This window comes from Manacus vitellinus, unplaced genomic scaffold (genome assembly GCF_001715985.3).
Source record: "Manacus vitellinus isolate BGI_N305 unplaced genomic scaffold, ASM171598v3 scaffold_46_pilon, whole genome shotgun sequence".
Classification (NCBI taxonomy): Eukaryota; Metazoa; Chordata; class Aves; order Passeriformes; family Pipridae; genus Manacus; species Manacus vitellinus.
In genome coordinates, this window is record NW_021940578.1 from 812940 (window position 1) to 830773 (window position 17834).

General features: G+C 51.9%; 1 protein-coding gene across 1 annotated transcript in view; it reads left to right on the forward strand.

Annotated features, from left to right (window-relative positions):
• Window positions 1-1704: 1704 nt before the first annotated feature.
• Window positions 1705-17834, forward strand: part of MEGF6 (multiple EGF like domains 6) — a 70538-nt gene continuing 54408 nt past the window's right edge. The window contains exons 1-4 of the mRNA XM_029962373.1: window positions 1705-1790; window positions 3121-3255; window positions 6382-6491; window positions 13477-13581. Of these exons, the coding sequence (XP_029818233.1) occupies window positions 1705-1790; window positions 3121-3255; window positions 6382-6491; window positions 13477-13581 (436 nt within the window). The remainder of the gene's footprint in view (window positions 1791-3120; window positions 3256-6381; window positions 6492-13476; window positions 13582-17834) is intronic.

Sequence of the window (17834 nt, forward strand, 5' to 3'; positions counted from 1 at the left end):
GGGAGCTCGACTCCCGGCTCTGCCCAGCCCCTGCCCATTGAGAGGGATCCCTGGAAGTCTAACTGGGAGCAGCAGCCTGTTTCCTACTGTTGGAAAAGTCCTAACTTTTAAATGCTGGACAGGAAAACAGAGGCTTGGATTTATTATATCCTGGAGCTCTCTCTGTTGTTATAAAACATCTTTATGTAGCTGCCTTTCTTCCCAAGGAAGAATGAAGGGTGTTTTCTTCCCATCCGTTAGGCTTGGCAGATATTTTACTGCTAAGTGGAAGCATTAAGCCTCCTCACCTGCTCTTTTCTTTGACCTGTGGGATTTATGGCACTGCTTTGACCTTGGGAGGGTTCTGGTGTAAGAAGCAGCTGCCTGGGTTTCTTCCAAGAGCCACCAGATTATGGGCATGGCCCTTGGGGACTTTAGTCTTGATTAATGGTTGTCCTTCAGTGGCAAAATATGTCTGTGAAGCTATCCAAACCTTCTTATCCTGCTTCTCTGGGGGAAATCAGCACCTGCCAGAAGCCAGGAGTGCCCTGGAGTGCCCCAGCTTCTGCTCTGGTTCCTCCTCGCCCTTGGGAAGGGTTTCCTGGCAGGTTCTTGAGGCTGGAGAGTTCAGTGCAGCATCTCTACTCTGCTCTCCTCCCCATCCCGCTGTGCAGCTGGAGCTGTCCCTGTCAGCAGAATTTCCTTGGGAAGTGATCAATTTACTTATCTGTTGGAGTGCTTAGGAAAGATTGAATCTCTCTTTGGGTGTTTTTAGAGCTGCTGGGAAGGTGGTGTGTCCGGAGCTGGCCCTGGGAAGTGCAAAGAGCTGCCTGTGGAGGAGCAGACCCGAAGCATCGCTGCTCCATCCCCGTGTGCAGGGCCGCCCCCTCCCCTGCTCGGGGCTGGGCACCGCTGGTGGGAGGGATTTCTGACTGACAGCGAGCAAAGAGGCAGGAGAGCATGTGAGGGAAAGGAGCTGGACCTGGAGAGGCAGGGGGAAGTTTTGTGACTCCCGTGAACTGCAGGGAAGCTGCTCCGGTGCGTGTGTTCGTGCCCGCGGAGCTGCTCGCTCCCGGCTGCGGAGGAGGGTGGGAGCTGCGGCAGGAGGATGCCTCCCCCTCTGCGGATGGAGTGAAGGAGCACCCCGTGTGCTTTGGGGAAAGCCCCTGAGAAGGGGGATTCTCCTGCCAGGAGAGCTCCCGTCCTTCTTCTTTCCTCTTGCCAAGTGCTGTTTTCCAGAGTGCCTTGGGAAGGGGATCTCAGCTCCGGAGCAGCTCAGCCCACATGGGGCTGTGCTGCTGGACACAGCCCAGGTCTTGTGAGCCCCCAGATCTCTGGGCTTTGTCAGGAAGCAAATCCCAGAAGGAAAAGTTACTTCAGTGCATTTCACTGCGAGCAAATGAGCATGAGAAGCCAGGTTTGGTTTGGGGGAAAACCCAGCAGCAACCTGCACTGTGATCACTTCCCATGGGCTGAAGAAACTCGCTGAATGAACCCAAGAGGGAGGAAGCATCCAGGAATGATAAATCCGCTTTCCCGCCGCGAGAACTCCCCTGTGCTCCGGTAGCTTTGTCCTTTCCAAGGAGAGACACCGGCAAGCTGGGAGCAGGAGGCAGCAGGATCGTCTGCCCGCGAGGAGGAGGAACTGGCGGAGCTGTGCTGGGGGAGGCTCTGGGATTCCCTGGGCACCCGCTAGGAGCACCTGGAGGGAGAGCAGCGGCTGCGATGGAGTTTCCTGCGGTGGCACTGTCGTTCATCCTGGCCCTGCGAATATCTCCGCTGGCTTCTGGGAGCAAACTGCAGCCCCACATGTGAGTAGGAAGGAACGAGTTCCGGAGGGGTTTTATCGGGCAGGGAACTGAAAAGCAGGAGCCAAATACAGTGTTTTCAAATCAAGGAAGAAGCGAGGAGCAGAGAGTGAAGGGGAGCAGGGGCTGTTGTGGGTTTCTTTATTTACTACCAGATGTGCAAAAAAGGGAATAGAATATCGAAAACCTTGATAATCTTTGCTTGTAAACTCCCAGGTTTAACTGAAATGCTGCTGTTGTGGGAGTGAAAGAGGTGATTCTTCTCTGAAAGAGGTGATTCTTCTCTGAATAGTTTGCCCTTTCTTCCCAGATGGGCTGTTTTTATGGCACTTCACGGATCTTTCTTATTCCACGTTCCTCCCCACCCGCTGCTGTTGCTCCAGCAGCACGTAGGCTGCTCTTTTTAATTACATTTTACAGTTACAGTTTGGTGTTAATCATTTGGCTGCTTTGGAAAACTTCCTTGCAAATTTGGCCTCCTGCCAGAAGATGGTCTCTCAGAGCCAGGGGATCGCTCTAATTCCCTTTGTCCATGGAGCCGGTGTGGTGTGGGGCACTGACTCCAACCCGCCCTCCCTGAGGGTTTAGTTCTCCAGTAAAAGGGGTCCTTTAGCAGATAAACGTTTTCCAAGAAGCTGCTTTTTCTCCCTGCATCAGGGGTTTTGTGCTCCTGCCCTGACAGTTGCTCTCAGGACTCCTTGGACGAGGCCCTGGAGCTGAACCCTGTGCCAACGGGCTGCAGTTGGAGTGGAGCACCCGGAGCAGTCGGATGCTAGCTGTGATTGAGCTTCACCACGTCAAAATTATTTCCTTTCACTTCCTTTATAGAAAGTATCTTTGTGAAAACTCTGGGTCCCTTTGGTGGAATTGGAAGCAGCAGAAGCAGCCCCAAATGCTGTGTGGCTCGTGGCTTATAGAGTCAGGGATAAATGTCTCCCTCTTTATTCTTAGTTAAAACCACTGACTTCTGCTGGGAGAAAGAGTTAGGATTAGAGAAGAAACAAAGTGCAAGTGGTATTTCCCTTATTTCCTTACTGCATTGTATATATTCCTTTTATTTGCTGGAATTAGTCTTAGTTCTGAATGAGTGAGAAACCACCACTGTGGCTGGCTGACCTGGCACGATTTCTTTTCCCTGCAGTGATTTAACTAATTGAGGAGGCAGATGCTGGGGGCTGCCCAAGACCTTCCTGCCCCGTCAGCAGGAAGTGCAGTTGCCCACGGCAGGAGCCTGTTGGGGCAGCGGGAGCACTGCTGCGCCCCTGGACACCCCAGCCCCCTCTGTGCACCCCAAACCCTCCCAGCCCCCTGTACCCCCGTCTCTGTGTCCCAGGCCGAACGTCTGCGCGGAGCAGGAGCTGTTGGTGGTGGGGCAGCAGCAGCCGTGCGTGCAGGCGCTGACCCGCGCCATCAAGGTGTGGAAGCAGGACTGCGGGGGCCGGCGCTGGTGCACGGGCTACGAGCGCAGGTAGGTGCTCTGCCTTCCACGGGGGTCCCTCCCTGGGGGCTGAAAGGTGGCTCCTGCTCCCCAGCAGCAGCGGGGAAGTGAGCTTGGTGGTGTCTGATCCCGCCTGGCACATCCACGACACAGAGTTTTTAAGCTGTCAAGGAATTCCTGAAGGAAAGGTGCCTGTGTCCTGAAGAAACCTCGTCCTCGTGGTGGGCCATTTCCCGCCTTCCCACGACGTACGACACCTGCTTCCTGTGATCCAGCTGTGGTAAGGAAATGACCTGTTCACATCACGTGTGTTATTCCTGTGTCTTTAGATGCTTCAAAGCATCTTGGTGCCTCTTGTCTCACAGGGCTGGTGGCAGGAGGGCTCTTGTCTAAAAATAACTGTAAGTGTGGCTGTGGTGCTGGCAATGGGGTGGAGGACAGGGACTGGTGGGGTGGCACTCAGCAGGATTTGCTGCAGCATCACCACCTTCCTTTCACTCCATGAGCTGGACCATGCTCAGGCCCACGTGAGAAGAGTGTAGAGCTCAGTGGAGTTGGACTGGCACAGGCGAGCAGAGTTTGAATGTCCTCGTAGTATCCCTTGAGTTCCAGCTGTCCAGAGCTGGGAGCCCAGCCTGAGGAAGGAGGGCTCTGAACACGTGTGACAGTGCAAATAATGCACTTTTCTTCCCTACCCAGCAGCCAAACTACAACATGCCCAAGCTGCTTCCGTCCTCCACCTGCTTTTCCGGCCTCATTAGGCACCTACGAGCCTTTACAGAATAATGATAGTTGTCATCTCAAAGAAACATCTTGGACTCGAGACAGCTTTTAAGTCTTGACTTTAGGAATTCCTCCTAACCTGTAATTGCCAGTAATTACCCTGGCGATGAGATCCGTGTCCTGGTAACAAAGGAGCAAACAGAGTCTGGTTTTTGGCTGTGTTTTAAGGGAAGGCTTTGAAAGGATGGGTGCCCTGTCTGCTTCTACTTCAAAGGCTGGGAACCCTTCAGCCCCAGCTGTCCCTTCAGCTCTTTAATGGATGGTTTTGACATCATAAATCAAGAGACTGAAATGAAATAACTTTCTGTTCTGCTGCATTCTAAATATCAGAACAGCCCAGTGCTAAAACTCTGTTCCTGATGAAAACGCAGAGGAGAAGCCTGTGAGATATTTCACCCCAGGAGCTGTGAGAGCAGAACGTTCCTCAGGTGGCATTTTGTCCCAGGTCCCCTCACTCTAAACCTCTGGGAGTTCCCACTGCAGCAAACCTGTTCCAATAGCTGGGAGCTCTCCTGCCAAGCTCCCCTGTGCCGAGCACTCGAGGGCAGTGGCGCTCACGGGGACTCTGGGGAGCCTCCGTCTCACCCTCTGGAGCTGCTCCAGTTGGACCTGGCTCTGGAAGCACGAGGCTCAGGAAGTGCATTCACAGCTTCAGGATCTGGCCTGAAATCGGCCTCGGTACCTTTGAGTTCCTGGAGGTGACTGGGAAAACCAGCACCCGCTCCATGGCAGCCGAACGGAGCATCCTCAACCTGCTCTGCTCCACCTTCCCGGGGAAGGGATGGGTTTGCTCCCGGTGTGCAGCTTCCCAATGAGTGATGACAGCAGGTAGCTTTGCTCAGAGCTCTGTAACCAAACCTGGAGGAGTGACAGTGATACCCCAGAGGGGCTGGAAGGGGATTTTCCAGCAGCAGGACACAGCAGGATTTCCTGGGTTCCATTAGTTCTGGCTCATTCCACATTTTCTGTGCCAGGGGCTCCTTAGAACACAAAAGAAAACAGAAACTCTGAAGATAAAGTATCTCCTGTGTGGCTCTTTCCCGTCTGCAGCACCCAGATACCCACAGGCACCGAGGCTGTCACAATATTTGCCTTTCCTGAGAACCCTGCACTGGTGGAAGGGTCTGAAGTGTCCAACGGAGCCACCCGGGCTGTGGGGGTGACACTGCCCAGGGGCTGCTGGGGCACAGGGAGCCCAGGATCAGCCCTGAGCTGTCCTACCTCACTATTTCTACCTTTCCCTCCCCATTTCTGAGCCTCCTTGTTATGTTCACACCACCCTGCACCCACCATCTACCCTTCTCCTTCCACAGCCCCCTGTCTTCCCCAGGCTGGGCTGGACAGAGCTCCTGGTACCAGGAGGATCCTGATGCATTGGAACCTGGTGCCTGTAAATTGCTTTCTCAGCTTCTTCTGGAACACAACTATTTCCTTCATAATGTGCTAACAGCTCATACAAAAAGAAATATTGGAATCTGCTCTTATTTTTCTCAGCTGTTCTTCCCCGTGCTGATTGGCACAGAGGAGTCCAAAGGTTTCCTTCCTGGGAATTAATGGTTCACCGTTACTTGTTTTTTTTTTGTAGAGAGACATTCAGATGAAATCAAACAACTCGACTGAGTTAGGATAAATATTTTCAGTGGACATGCACAACACATCTGCTGTGCCAAATATTTGTTGTTGTTTGCCTGACTTGCTTTGGTGGAGCAGTTTCATGTTCTGCCAACGGAGCCTCGCAAAAATCAGCTTCAAAAGTTTTATCTGTGTTTCAATTCTCACAAACACACAACATCAAATTTCCGGGAAAAAACGTGTCGCTTTTATTTATTTACACTTCAGATGAGTCCCTGCTTTACTCCCTCAGCTCCCACCCTGGAGGGAACTACTTGGAGTAGTTAAAGGGATCCTCAGCATCCCCTGCCAAGCTGTGGAGCCTTGCTGTGTACAACACAGCTTTTGGAGGAGCTTGGTGTTGCCATCAGGATTCTGGTGATTTTTTAGCTCACCAGACCCTTGGAGACACCTGCTCCTGCTCACTAAAGCTGAAATACCTGTTGTTCTTAAAATTTACATTTCCTTTGTGAAGGGAAGAGGGGGATCTCAGAGCTGTGAAATAGCTTAGAGGAGAAGAAGAGAATCCAGGGTGTTATGGGGACCTGGGCTCTCATCTCTTGTGTTCCCAATTAGAGTAAATTAGGAGTATTTTCTTAGCATCAGTGATTGTGTCCAGACCAGGTGGAAAACAATATCAGCACGTTTTAAACACAGTTCCTCGTTGTCTTTGCCTCCACATTTAGAGTAACCAGCTCTGTTTTCACAGTTCCTTGTGCAGCAGGAGCTGACCCTGCTGGGTGTCTCTCTCTTGTGTTCCAGGGTGCTGTACTACACAGGCTACAGGCAGCTGTACCAGCTGAGATCCCACACCACGTACAGGTGCTGCCCGGGGTGGTCCCAGCTGGCCGGGGAGGACGGGTGTCTGCACCGTAAGTGTCGCGCTGCTCACGGCAGAGTCTTTTGGCTGAGGGTGCTCGTTTCAGTTCCTGGGCCTGCAGTAAAAGTGTCTTTAAATGTCTTTAAAGAGAACTGTTTTGCCTTTTTTAATCCTTTTTTAAAAAATTATTAATATTGTTATTATGATTATTTTTGTTTCCTTTACCTGTGCATCAGAAGGATTCTGCTCTGGCTTCCCGGGAAGCGCCATGTGTTGCTTTCTGTTTTTGGAGAATTTCCACGTTGCAGCGTGAGAGGGTTTCAGGGTCCCAGTCATTTATCCACTTACCAAATGCTACTAAATGTTTAAAATCAAGCCCCAACTGGTGTTTCAAACTGGCAGAAACTCTGGAAACTCCTGTGGGAAGGTGTGTGTGTGTTGGGGGCTGGGTCTGTTGTTTTAAGACTGAGTTTGAGCTGCCCCTGTGAGAGGTTTTGGATCTCTGCATCCACCCCATACCTGCTTCCTCCCATATCCAAAGGGCAATCCTGGGGTCAGGACGGTGGGATCCAGCAAGGGATGTTGCAGCATCAGCCTCAGGGGAGAGAGCACACAGCCATGGGGGGGTGGCACTTGTTGGGTCTGGAGCGGAGACCCAGAACTTGAGACTTTGGGATCCTGTGGCTGGATTCCTGCTCTCTTCTAGTGCAGTTCTCTGCCAAGCAGGCATGGAAGTGTCTCCATCCCAGCTGTGTGGGAAGCTGTGATATGTATTTAGGTTTGCACATGAGTCAGGCTGTGGATGTGCAAATATTAGTCTATAAGATGATTTTATGCTGTTGTTGCAGGAGACAGAGGCAGTTTTGTCCCCATGGGCCCCACATTCCCCATTCCCCTCCAGACTTCCCTGCCTGACACGGGAGGCAGCTGCTCTGCTGCTCCCAGACCCTGGGGCCACATCCAGCTGGGGAACCATTTAACTGCAAACTGTGCTTTCGAGATGTGGAGAGCAAAGAAAACCCTTCCCTTGAGTCGAGCAAAGGTTTGTCTGAGCTTATGTGTAGAACCAAATGTCACCCCCCTGCAGAGCCACACAAGCTCCTGGTGCTGTGGGATGAGTTCTCTGCCTTGGTGCCTAATTCTTCTCTGATTTAGACTTTGGAGGTGCTCTCTACCCCCCCTACAGAAGGGCAACTTTAGATCTAAGTGATAGGCTGGAGAACCAGCAAAGCATTTGGGATCTGACCTGCACTGCCATCAGGGGAATGAGAGCCAGCCATGGGCATTGGGATTGACCTCCAATACAGGAAAATGTCTCCCACAGCTGGTTGCCTTTTGTTCTGTGCAGAGGCCATCTGTACCTTCCCTGTGCTTTGATGCTTGAACCAAAGGTTTACAAAAAAAAGGGGAAAAAAAGGTGTGTCAAGCAACCAGTCTTTATTCTTCCTATTCCAAAGCCTGGAGCAAAGGAGAGCAGTGCACTGGGTAGAGGAAGCTCCAGGGGTGCCTTATAACTCCCTGTCAGTGAGCAGATAATAACCTCAACTGAACTCAGAAAAGCACCTTCTGTAATGATTTTTTCTGCCAAGGAAGTGAGTAATTCCATGCAGGAAGGAAGCAGAGAAAAGGAAATAAAGCTGCTCAGGGCACGCTCTGAACTCATCCTTCTCATCATTTGGGCTGGGAATGGTTCTCCTGGGCTGGGCTGCAGTAAAGAGGAAAGGGACAGTCAGCCCCAAAGGCAGAGTGACACCAGCTCAAAAAGTTCTGCAGGAATGGCTGCTGGGGGGCTTGGAGTGGATCAAACCAGGACAGCTCTGCCTGGCCCTGGTGGGGTGGCTGGTGCCCCAAGCTGGGATTTCTGTCCTGACCCACAGACTGTCCTGGGAAACGTGTCTGGGCTCTGTGTAACTAAACCCTCGTCCCAGGGAGCTCCTGGCTCTTGGTTTGCAGGGCTGTGATGACTTTTCCTGCTGGTGGCTCTGGCCTCGGCACAAGCATGTTCTCCTGGAGCAGGGGAGGGTGTGGGAAGGTCTGTCAGGGGACTGTCAGTAAATATTGGTGAGGTGCTGAGGCAGGGGCACAGGGCCAGGGCGCTCTGTACGACACAGGATTTTCTGGTTTGTGTGCCTGGAGTCAGCCTGCACTTGCTGCTGTGGCTCTGCTGAATGCCACAAAGCTATTGTGCCAAAACATGTCAGTGGGATTTGTGGCCCTTCCTATCTGCCTCCAGAGATCACTGGTCGTGTTCCAGGAGTGCTGAGGAGGGGAAGGGCATCACTGCTGACAGTTTAATTAGAGCTGTTGCCACCATGCAGTGGAATCTTTCCAGTGAGGACATCTTATCTTGCTCTTCAGCATCTCCTCACTGCAGGGCTCTCTTTGCTCCAAATGCTGGGCTGGTCACCAACTTTCCTTAAAAATAAAAAAACCCAACCCATGTGAGGGGAAATTTTCAGCACTGCAGGCTCATGTGCAACATGACAGTGTCTGACACTGAGGGGGATGTTAAATACCTTTGTGAGATGGGAATCCCAGCACCCTCGTGGGTACCAGCTCAGGTGAGTTGTTTGGGCTCTCAGAGCTACCCCAGTGCCTGGAAGAAGGGAACAAACACTGGGTGTACTCAGCCTAGGTTGGAGGTTGTAGCAAAACCAGGGTGCCTTTCTCTTCCTCACGTGCAGGTTTAAGTCTCTAAGCACTTACAGGTCAGGCAATGGCCAGTGTGGAGCTGTGAGGGCAGTACTGGGAGTGTGTGGGCTCTGCTGGGAGCAGATGGCTTGGAGAGAGATGGAAAAATTCACAGAAACAAATCTCACAAAGGCCCCCAGTCTGGCTGAGTTCTGTGTTTTGTCCTGTCTTTTCTGCTGGTAGCAGAAGGGTGAGGGCTTGTTGCCTTCCATTGCCCTCTGTCCTGGAGCATTCATCTGTTTGGGAATGAGGAAGGTCAGAAGTCAAGGCACCCTTTGCATTTTTAGGATGGCATCAGGTTCTTTCCCTGCCTGATTGCTGATAGTTTACCTTTCAGATTAAGCTGCTTGGTTTCAAGTGGCCTCTGAGATGCTACTTAAATTCCACCTGGGTTCAATAACACAGGTAAAGCTCTTGGTGATTAGGACGAGGGGGCTGTGTGTCTGGTAATCCCTGTGATCTCCACTTTCAGCTCAAGATGTTGAGAAGAGTCCCCCTGAGTCTGTAACTGCTGATGTGTGTGGAGGAGCTGGAGTTCAGCCCCAGGCAGTGCCTGAGCTCTGGGCCAGCCCCTGCCACCTCCAGAGGGGACCTGGAGAGGCAGGAGGGCTCCCGGGAGAGCTGGGCAGGGGCTGAAGGGGAGACCATTGTGGATTTGGTGGAGGTGACCTGGCCACGGTTGCAGTGTGGTGGTCTGTGAGCTGTGCAGGAGGGGCAGGGCTCTGCCCTGACCACGCACTCCTGCAGGGAACAGGGGCTGCTGCTGGGGCTGGGAGTGCAGCTGGGAGTGCTGGGACTGAACTTCTGAACCCCTCGCCTCCATCCAGCCCAGCCTTGGTTCAAGGTCCCCCACGTGCTCCCCTGGGGAACTCACCAGCCCATCTCTGCCCACGGGGGGTTGTACCTCGGGGAGTCCAGACACTGCAGGTATGCAGAAATGCTTTTCTCCTTCACTCCTCCTTTCAAATCAGTCTCATGTCTCCAACTTCCCAAGAATCCCGCCTCACTAAATCCTTGCTAGGGACATTCCCTGGCCTTTGAGCAGAAGGCAGTGGTGCTTTCTGTAATTTATCCTTTCTTTCCTGTTTCCCTGAACAGTGTCATCGCCCTTTTCCCAAATTTCATTGCATTAAACTCTGTCGCTCTGAATTAGGAGCTCATTTGCAGGAGGCCTGGGGGGCACAGAGGGGGAGAGCCACAGCCCCCCCCCGGGCTGGGAAGTAGGTTATTATGATTTCCACTCGGAATGTGCCAGCCTGAAGCACAGAGCAGGGGATTGTCCGGCTCATTCAGGAAATCTGGGGCACTGCCAAGAATAACACCCCTGTCTTCTAACCCCTGATTTGTGTCGCTGAAACTGCTTCTAATATTTTCCATTGTTGTGCTTCGGGTCTCGCTGAGCTGCTGGCGAGTCGTGCACTCTGGGTCCAGGCTGGGCTTTGCTGGGACCCCCTCAAAAGTCTTTTTTAGGTGATTAAGGTGAAGAATCTGGAGAGAAAAAAAAAACAAACCGCTCTGCAGTTTAACCACACAGTCCATTCTGTCTTATGGTGATGAGGCCTGAAGGAAAGGACTGAAAGAGAAGACAAGTCCTTCTGCCATGACTAGAGCTGGGAAAACCTGGAGGCTGCAGCCCCAGAACACCTCAGCACACAGCTGGAGATGGGAAGTTGTTCCTGCCCCGCCGTGCAGGGAAATGTTGGCAGTGCAGGTGTCACAGCTCGGCTGAGCAGGACGCTTGGCAGAGAGTTCCCAAGGTCCAGAGCTCTGCCAGCACGGGACTGATACGGGATCACTGCAGTCCCCAGGGAGACGTGGCCATGAAAAGCGTTAGATGAGAAGATAACTGGCTTTGTGAGGCAGCATTTCATCACCGATTCATTATTTCAGGGAGATGAGTGTTTGGGCTTCAATGCTACCTTTGTGTTATAAATAATCTTCTCTTTTGCAGGGGGGATTTGAAAAATTATCAGGTCCTTAAAAGAGCCAAGGCTGCAGCTCGAGTGGTTCAGCTCCAGTGCATCAGAGGTGCAAAGTTTGGGGAGTTTGGCTCTCGGTGAGAGGGGGACTTGGAACGAGCTGGAGCTGGGGGATCCACAGGGAGCTCCTGTGCCCGTGGCTGTGCCTGACCCCAGGGTGCTCTGACAGCTGGGTTGAGGAGAAGTGATAGAGCAAAGGTCCTTGAAACGGGTACGTAGCTCTGCCTGGCAAGAAGAGTGTGTTTTGATGGAAAACATGCACATTTGGAGAATGGCACAGTCACATTCACATCCAAACCTTCACAAAATATCCCTAATCACAAAACCTCCTTAAGCACACGACCTCCCCAACCAGCACAGGCTTGGTGGAAGGCATTGTGTGAGCCAGGAGCAGGATTTAGCACAGAGGAGAAATTAGGAAGTCAATTGTGTTCCTGTAGGAAAAAACAGAGCCAATATTTGATGCATGGGGGATTCAATGGTGGGAGGAGAATAGTGGGAACTCAGGACTGTGGTTATTGCATTTCCATGTACAGGAGGCTGGAACTGATTTTTCAGGCGTGACAAGTTGACACCCACCAGCTTTGGGTTCCTTTTGTGAAGGTAATCCCTGCCCTTTCCCAGCTCGGGTTTCCTGTGGATGCCTTAAAGTTCTGAGTTATCTTTGCCAACTGATAACTTTGCAGATTTATCTCCTGGTGTGCACGAGCCGTCCTGCCAATGTGCCCAAACCCCACAGCCCCGTCCTTGCTCTTGTTTCCATCTGTGATCCCTTTTTCTCTGAGTGCACAATTAGTGTTTTGGAGCCGGCGTGGGGTACTTTGTGCCAAGAATTTTGGAGCCATTTTTGAAGGCCGTGCGGGGTGCCAGTTATAATGACACAAAATGAAATGTGTAATCACAGACCTGCTTTTTCTGTCACTAATTACTTACAGCTTTAGCTGGAATGGGAAGAGAAGCCAGGGGGGCTCCCGACTTGCAAAAGAGGAGGGAGAAGCTGCAGCCAGCACAGCCAGTGTGCCTGTGGGACCCTCGGCCCAGCAAGCCTGGAATTGTTTCCAGGTGGTCCCATATCATGCAAGGGGTTGTAATTTAATCACAGCTTTGTACATTCGGTTGGTAATGACCCCATGGCCCTGAGCACCAGCGATCCTGGCACCACTGGTGACTGCAGTGTGTTCCTTCCTGGGATGCATCAGCTGGAATGAATTGGTCCCCATGGCTTCTCTTAGCCCTGGGCTGAGCAAGGAGCTGGGGGGGAGCTGCTGCACCAGGTACCAGCACTGTGTGTCTTGCCCTGTGTCATCAGGTGATGCTCTTTGCTCCATGTTATCCAGTTTGCCATGGCTTTTGTGAGATGTATTCCAACACTCCCATCACTCTTGGAGTTTGTTACAGCTTGTTCAGTGAAAAGGGAAAGGAGAAGAGCAGGTGTGGGAGAAAGGATGAAAAGAGAAGTTGGCTGGCAGTGCAGCTATATCCAGACCAGTGAACAGAGAGAAAATTTCATTGTCCAAATCTTTAAATGGATTTAAAAGGAAGATGGGTGCTTGTTCTGCGTCCTTACCCTCCGACAAAGCACCGCACACGTGACAGCATCCCTGCTCACAACGTTCCTCCTTTTGACATCAGCCTTTCCCAGTGGGAAATATAACCCACGGGCTGCGTTTCATGAGTTATGAGAAACACGAGTTTCCCTGGATAAAACATAACCTTGCTTGTGGATTTATGTAGATGATTTGGAAAGGTGGATTTCAGAAGCCTAATTGAGCATTCTCTGTCTCTGTGTCCATTTTACACTCCGCTGGGTGAGAACAGAGAAATGTGGCTGCTCAGGCTTACTTGCAGTTTAGCTCCATGTCACCCTCCGGGCCGCCCGAAGGTGACGCCGCGTTGGGGTCTCCAGCGCTCCGGGAGAGCCCGGCCGAGAGGTGGGAGCAGCTCCTGGGGGTTTCTTCTGGGAAGATCCCTCCAATTGCAAAATAAGTAGCTTGTATTTGTTGCCACAAGATCTGCTGTGATTCAGCACGAGTCATTTTCTGGCTGTTTTACCCACGTGTTGGCTGGAAAACCGTCGTTTCACCGAGAGCCCTTCCGATGTTTTCCTGTGGGTCCTCACTTAGCCACGCTCCAGGAAAAGCCCTGAGACATTCCCTGAGGGACTTCCCTTCCTCCTGCATTTGGAGACTTTGTGCATTGAGTATTGCACTGTCAACCAAGAAGCTTCCCAAACAGGTTCAGCAGTGGTTTTATGACTGTTCAGCTGTTCTCTGGGGCTGTGGGCATGTCACCAGCGATGGGTGTTTGTTGGTGCACGTGCCCTTCTGCCGGTGGGTGCTGGAATCATCCTCTCCCTCCTCCTTGCAGCTGCCTGTGGTTACAGGGTTTGTCTCAATGGTGGAAGCTGCCGAGAGGGATCCTCACAGCTCTGTCACTGCTCCTCTGGCTTCCAGGGACCTCACTGCCAGCACGGTAAGCAGCCTTGCAGCTTCTTCCTCCGGTTTGGAAGTGGAGAGGATAAAGAGCGAGGGATGCCCTGATTTATTTATGTTTTATCTTAGCCATTGTTTTATCTACAAAATGCCAATAATCTGCTCTTGGCTTTTGTAGTGTTTGGGGAGCTTGGATGTTTGGAAAGGAAATGCTTATCATGACTTGCTGTGAGACGCAGCCCCGCGCTGTACAATGGCCTTTATTCCTGGCTGCCATCCGCAGCGGGATCTGCTGGGATCGGAGAAGGAAGCTGATTAAAGTTGGGTCAAACAAAGGAACCCTGGGGTCACAGCCTGTGGAATGAAGCTGGGCCCGGGGCAGTGTGGCAATGAGCTGCCACCTTGGGAAGGAACGTTGTTGTGTCTTTGGCCAGGCTGTGTTTTGGGGCTGCTAAACTTTATTTAATTAACTTTCGTGTAATATACAAACTCCCTCTTGAATGTTACTGAGTTTCCTATGTTTGGTAAATCACAGATGTTCTGTTTTGGGAACATGATGTTCTATAGCAAACAACCCCCAAGAGCTGGGAGGTTCCCTGTGCTGTGTAAATGGCTGGAGAACACGAACCTCAGGCTGCAGGGAGACACGGTTGTCCCCCCTCCTCCCTCTGAGTCTGCAGGGCACAGAGCAGTAGTGATTGCTCACATCATCTTTGGGTGATGCTGATTTATAGCAGCAAATTAAATAGTAAGGCTTTTTTCTTTACCATCCATCTTTACCATCTGTTCCTTCCAAGACCTGCAGTTCCATCCTCCTTTGGAACCAGAGGTAGGCATGGGAAGGTAGGGGAGCTGACTTGGAGCAGTCCTGGGAGCTGCTCTTTTCCCACCAATGAGGGCTGGAGAGAAGCATTTTATCAAAGCCTGAACCTCCTCAATCCCAAAGTAACCAGAACCAAGGGCAGAAAGGTGAGGATACAGGAAGATCCCAGCCATAAACTCGTCCTTCCCTTCATCTTCATTTCTTACTGACCCCTGTCAATGATTCTACTTGGTAAATACTTTTTTCTGACAAATGTCTGGATTCTCATAATCTCTTGCACTTTTGAAAGCACTCTGTGACTTTGGTGCTCATTAGCCAACATTTGTGCTGGATTTTTGTGACAGGATGGGAGGCTGGAGGCTGCTTGGAGGGAGGACACCTCATCAGTGGTTCATTCTTTCCTCATCTGTCACCTATCAAAGGAACTATGCTGGTATTTGAGATTATGGAACCTCCTTGAGAAATAGCTCCCCAGGATGGAGTTGTGGAGCACTGGAGTGACTCTGGATGTGAGCAGGTTGAGGCTGTTTGGTGAAAAGAACATGAAAATACCTGTGTGAGCAAAGCTGCTCCACAGCCATGTTCCGTGGTGTCGTTTGTCTTCAAGAAACCTGAGTCTGATCCGAATGGTATCGCTTTTTCTTTTGTGGAAAGAAACACAAATGTGTTTGCCTTAGGGGCAGGACGCTCCCTGTCCTGGCCAGGCTCCTATCAGACCTTTCAGCATGGGATGTTTTTGCTGGCCAGCCCCGAGCAGCAGCAGCCCCGTGTTTACCCTGGCTGGGCAGCCGGCGGTTCCCCATCGCTGGGGTGTGATGCTGTCCTTCCTGGCCTCCTGAGCTGCTGACAGGGATAACAGTCGTGCACCCTCTGTGTTAAATCACCTCATTGTGAAGGCAGAGCCCTGGATGGGGCCGCACAAGCTCCTGCAGGAAGGTCCGTGGCCCATCGTGTGTACCCGTCCAGGTTTCATCGCCTGTTCTGTTCCCTCCTGCTCTCGGTGGCTTTTTGATCCTGTCAGGTGCTGTCAGGAGAGACTGATCCCCTCTCCTTGCCCACCTGCCATCAGGTGGGCTTTGCTTTGCAGCACAATGGAGCAGAGGCTGAGCTGAGCAGTATTTCAGTGACCACAGGGACTGTTCCTGAGCCGAGGAAGCAGCAGAGTTGTCCTGGACTCCTTTGTTATCTTCCACCCCTGGTAGATCAAAGGGTTGTAAATGGAGTTTGGGCTGAGGCTCCTTTTAGGAGCTCCCTTCTGGGAACTTGGACGTAAATGACCTCTCTGTGCAGGCTTGTTGCTGGGAGGGAGGGGGTGCTGGGGAACCTGGGCTCTGCTCCAAGCCTGCCCGGCCTTCCCGGGGATCCTGGGACCACCCAGCGCTCCGAGGTCCGGTGTTGGTGGACCCGCTGGACCCGGGTGAGCACAGCAGAGCGAGGTCTGTGTGTGGGGGGTGGCAGTGACGCCCGGCCGGGGACAGGGGGTGTGAAGGTGGTTGTTGTTTGCATCTCGTGCTGCAAATCAGCTGCTCGGCTTCACCGTTCGCTCACTGGAAGCTTCCCAGCAGAGGGGATGTTTCAGCAACACTCAGGCTCTGGGGGCTCTGATGTGGGAACTGTGCCGTGCCGGGGGGGGGCAGGACCCTTCCTAATTAGCCCGTCTGGGTTTTGAAGCATCGGCCAGCCCAGATCTCCTCTAGCTTGGCACAAAGGGAAGGTCAGCAGGCAGGGCTGTGATTAGTGTCTGTGCTCTGGGCCAGCTGAGATGGCTTTGTCACCCGCCGCTTCAGGGGACCGTTATTGTCTCTTTTACAGCACTGCCCTCATTTACACAGCGTTTGTCGAGCCCTCGGCGTTGTTTGACTGACTAATGGCCCGATTTCTCCCGAGAGCCTCCCCGAGCTGTGCAGCTGGAAGCCTCTGGGTGTGTTAGGGCTGGGAGAGAGGGGTTTGCTGGAGGCAATGGTCCCGGAGAAACATGGGACTGTGAAACACTCAAAGGCGTTGGAAGTCAAAATGGGAAGGGTTTAGACTCTGGAAGCAAAGGAAAGCACCTGTAGCCTTTTCTTGGGTCCAGAAGCGAGGTGTTCTTTCTGAGATGGAGACACACGTGTGACAGCCCTTGTCTGGACTTGGGTGACTTGCCCAGTCCAAGGGGACCCCAGTGCTGACTTCAGAGTGATGGTAGCGAGATACTGTGTCCAATGTTTCCTGGGTTTGCAGTTCATGAGGCCAATTTAAAATCCATTTGTGGAATTAAATCACCGCAATTGTTCTTCAGCTGTCAGTTCATTGGAGAGAATCCACCGTCCATAATACCAGGGCTAAATTAAGCAGAGCACTTCCCCAACAGCCAAGAAGTCTGAATACTTTTATTTATAAGCAGCCTCCTGATTCACAAGGTTAGCCTTCTGCTGGGAGGGGAGAGGAGCCCGAGGCCAGAGGAGATTCCTGCTGGGATTTTCTTGCGTTTTGGCTCAGGAAGGCGGTGGAACAAGGGCGGTTTGTGCAGAGCTGGGCCGTGTCCTGTGCTATCGGCTTGTCCATCAGCCAAGCGCTCGGGATTTAATAGCTGGCAAACAGGTAGCGCCGAGCTCTTTGAAAAGGCCCGCGAGAGGAAACCAGCCAAGGCGATGGAGGGGCTTATTCAGTTAAAAAAACACCTTTTGTGAAGAGAGCGTGGAAGGAAAGAGAAAATGTGCTGGGGCTGGGGGAACAGCTGGGGCTGTGGCTGCAGAAGAAGTTTCCTGGGGCTCGTGTCTGGGGGGAACTCAGGGTCGAGTGTCCCTCACTGAGACGTTCATCAAACATGGCACCGTCTCCAGTCTCCCACCTGGATGTAACTACAGGGCAATTACTCCACAAGCAACTTCACAGTTCACGTGATTTGTTTTCTGAAGGTGAACTGGAGTCCAGCAAACAGCCTTTTGGATGTGCACCCTCACGTATAAAGTTGTCCAGCTCCATGGGTGAGTGATGGAGCTTGTGCAGAGGCAGAAACGCTGCTGACCATTTGTTTAAAGGAACACGATAAGGGGTGAAACAGACTCAAAGCTGAAGGGCTTCAGTGGATTTGAAATACGGCTGGCTTTGTTCTTTTCCAGCTTTCCTTGGGTTGAACTCAAGAATTAAGGATTTCGTGATCATTTAAAAGAGATTATTATATTGGGTGAAAGAAAATATATGGCTCAAGTCCTTTGGATGAGTTGTAGCCCTCTGCTTAGGTTTTGGCAAGTAAGGAAAAGAGGAATCTTCTCACTGACATTGCACTGGTTTGAAACATCCACGTGGATCTGTGCTGTTCGTCACACTAAGATGTGTTGAGGGTAAAGAAAACCTGGAAGGAAATGGCTTGTTGTGCCACCTGGAGAAGAGAAAATCACCACTTTGTTTTGGGGGATTGGTACCTCGGGCCAAGTCATGTGAGGTGCTGGATGGCCTCTTCAAAGCTCTGCATTCCCTTCGGTGAGGAC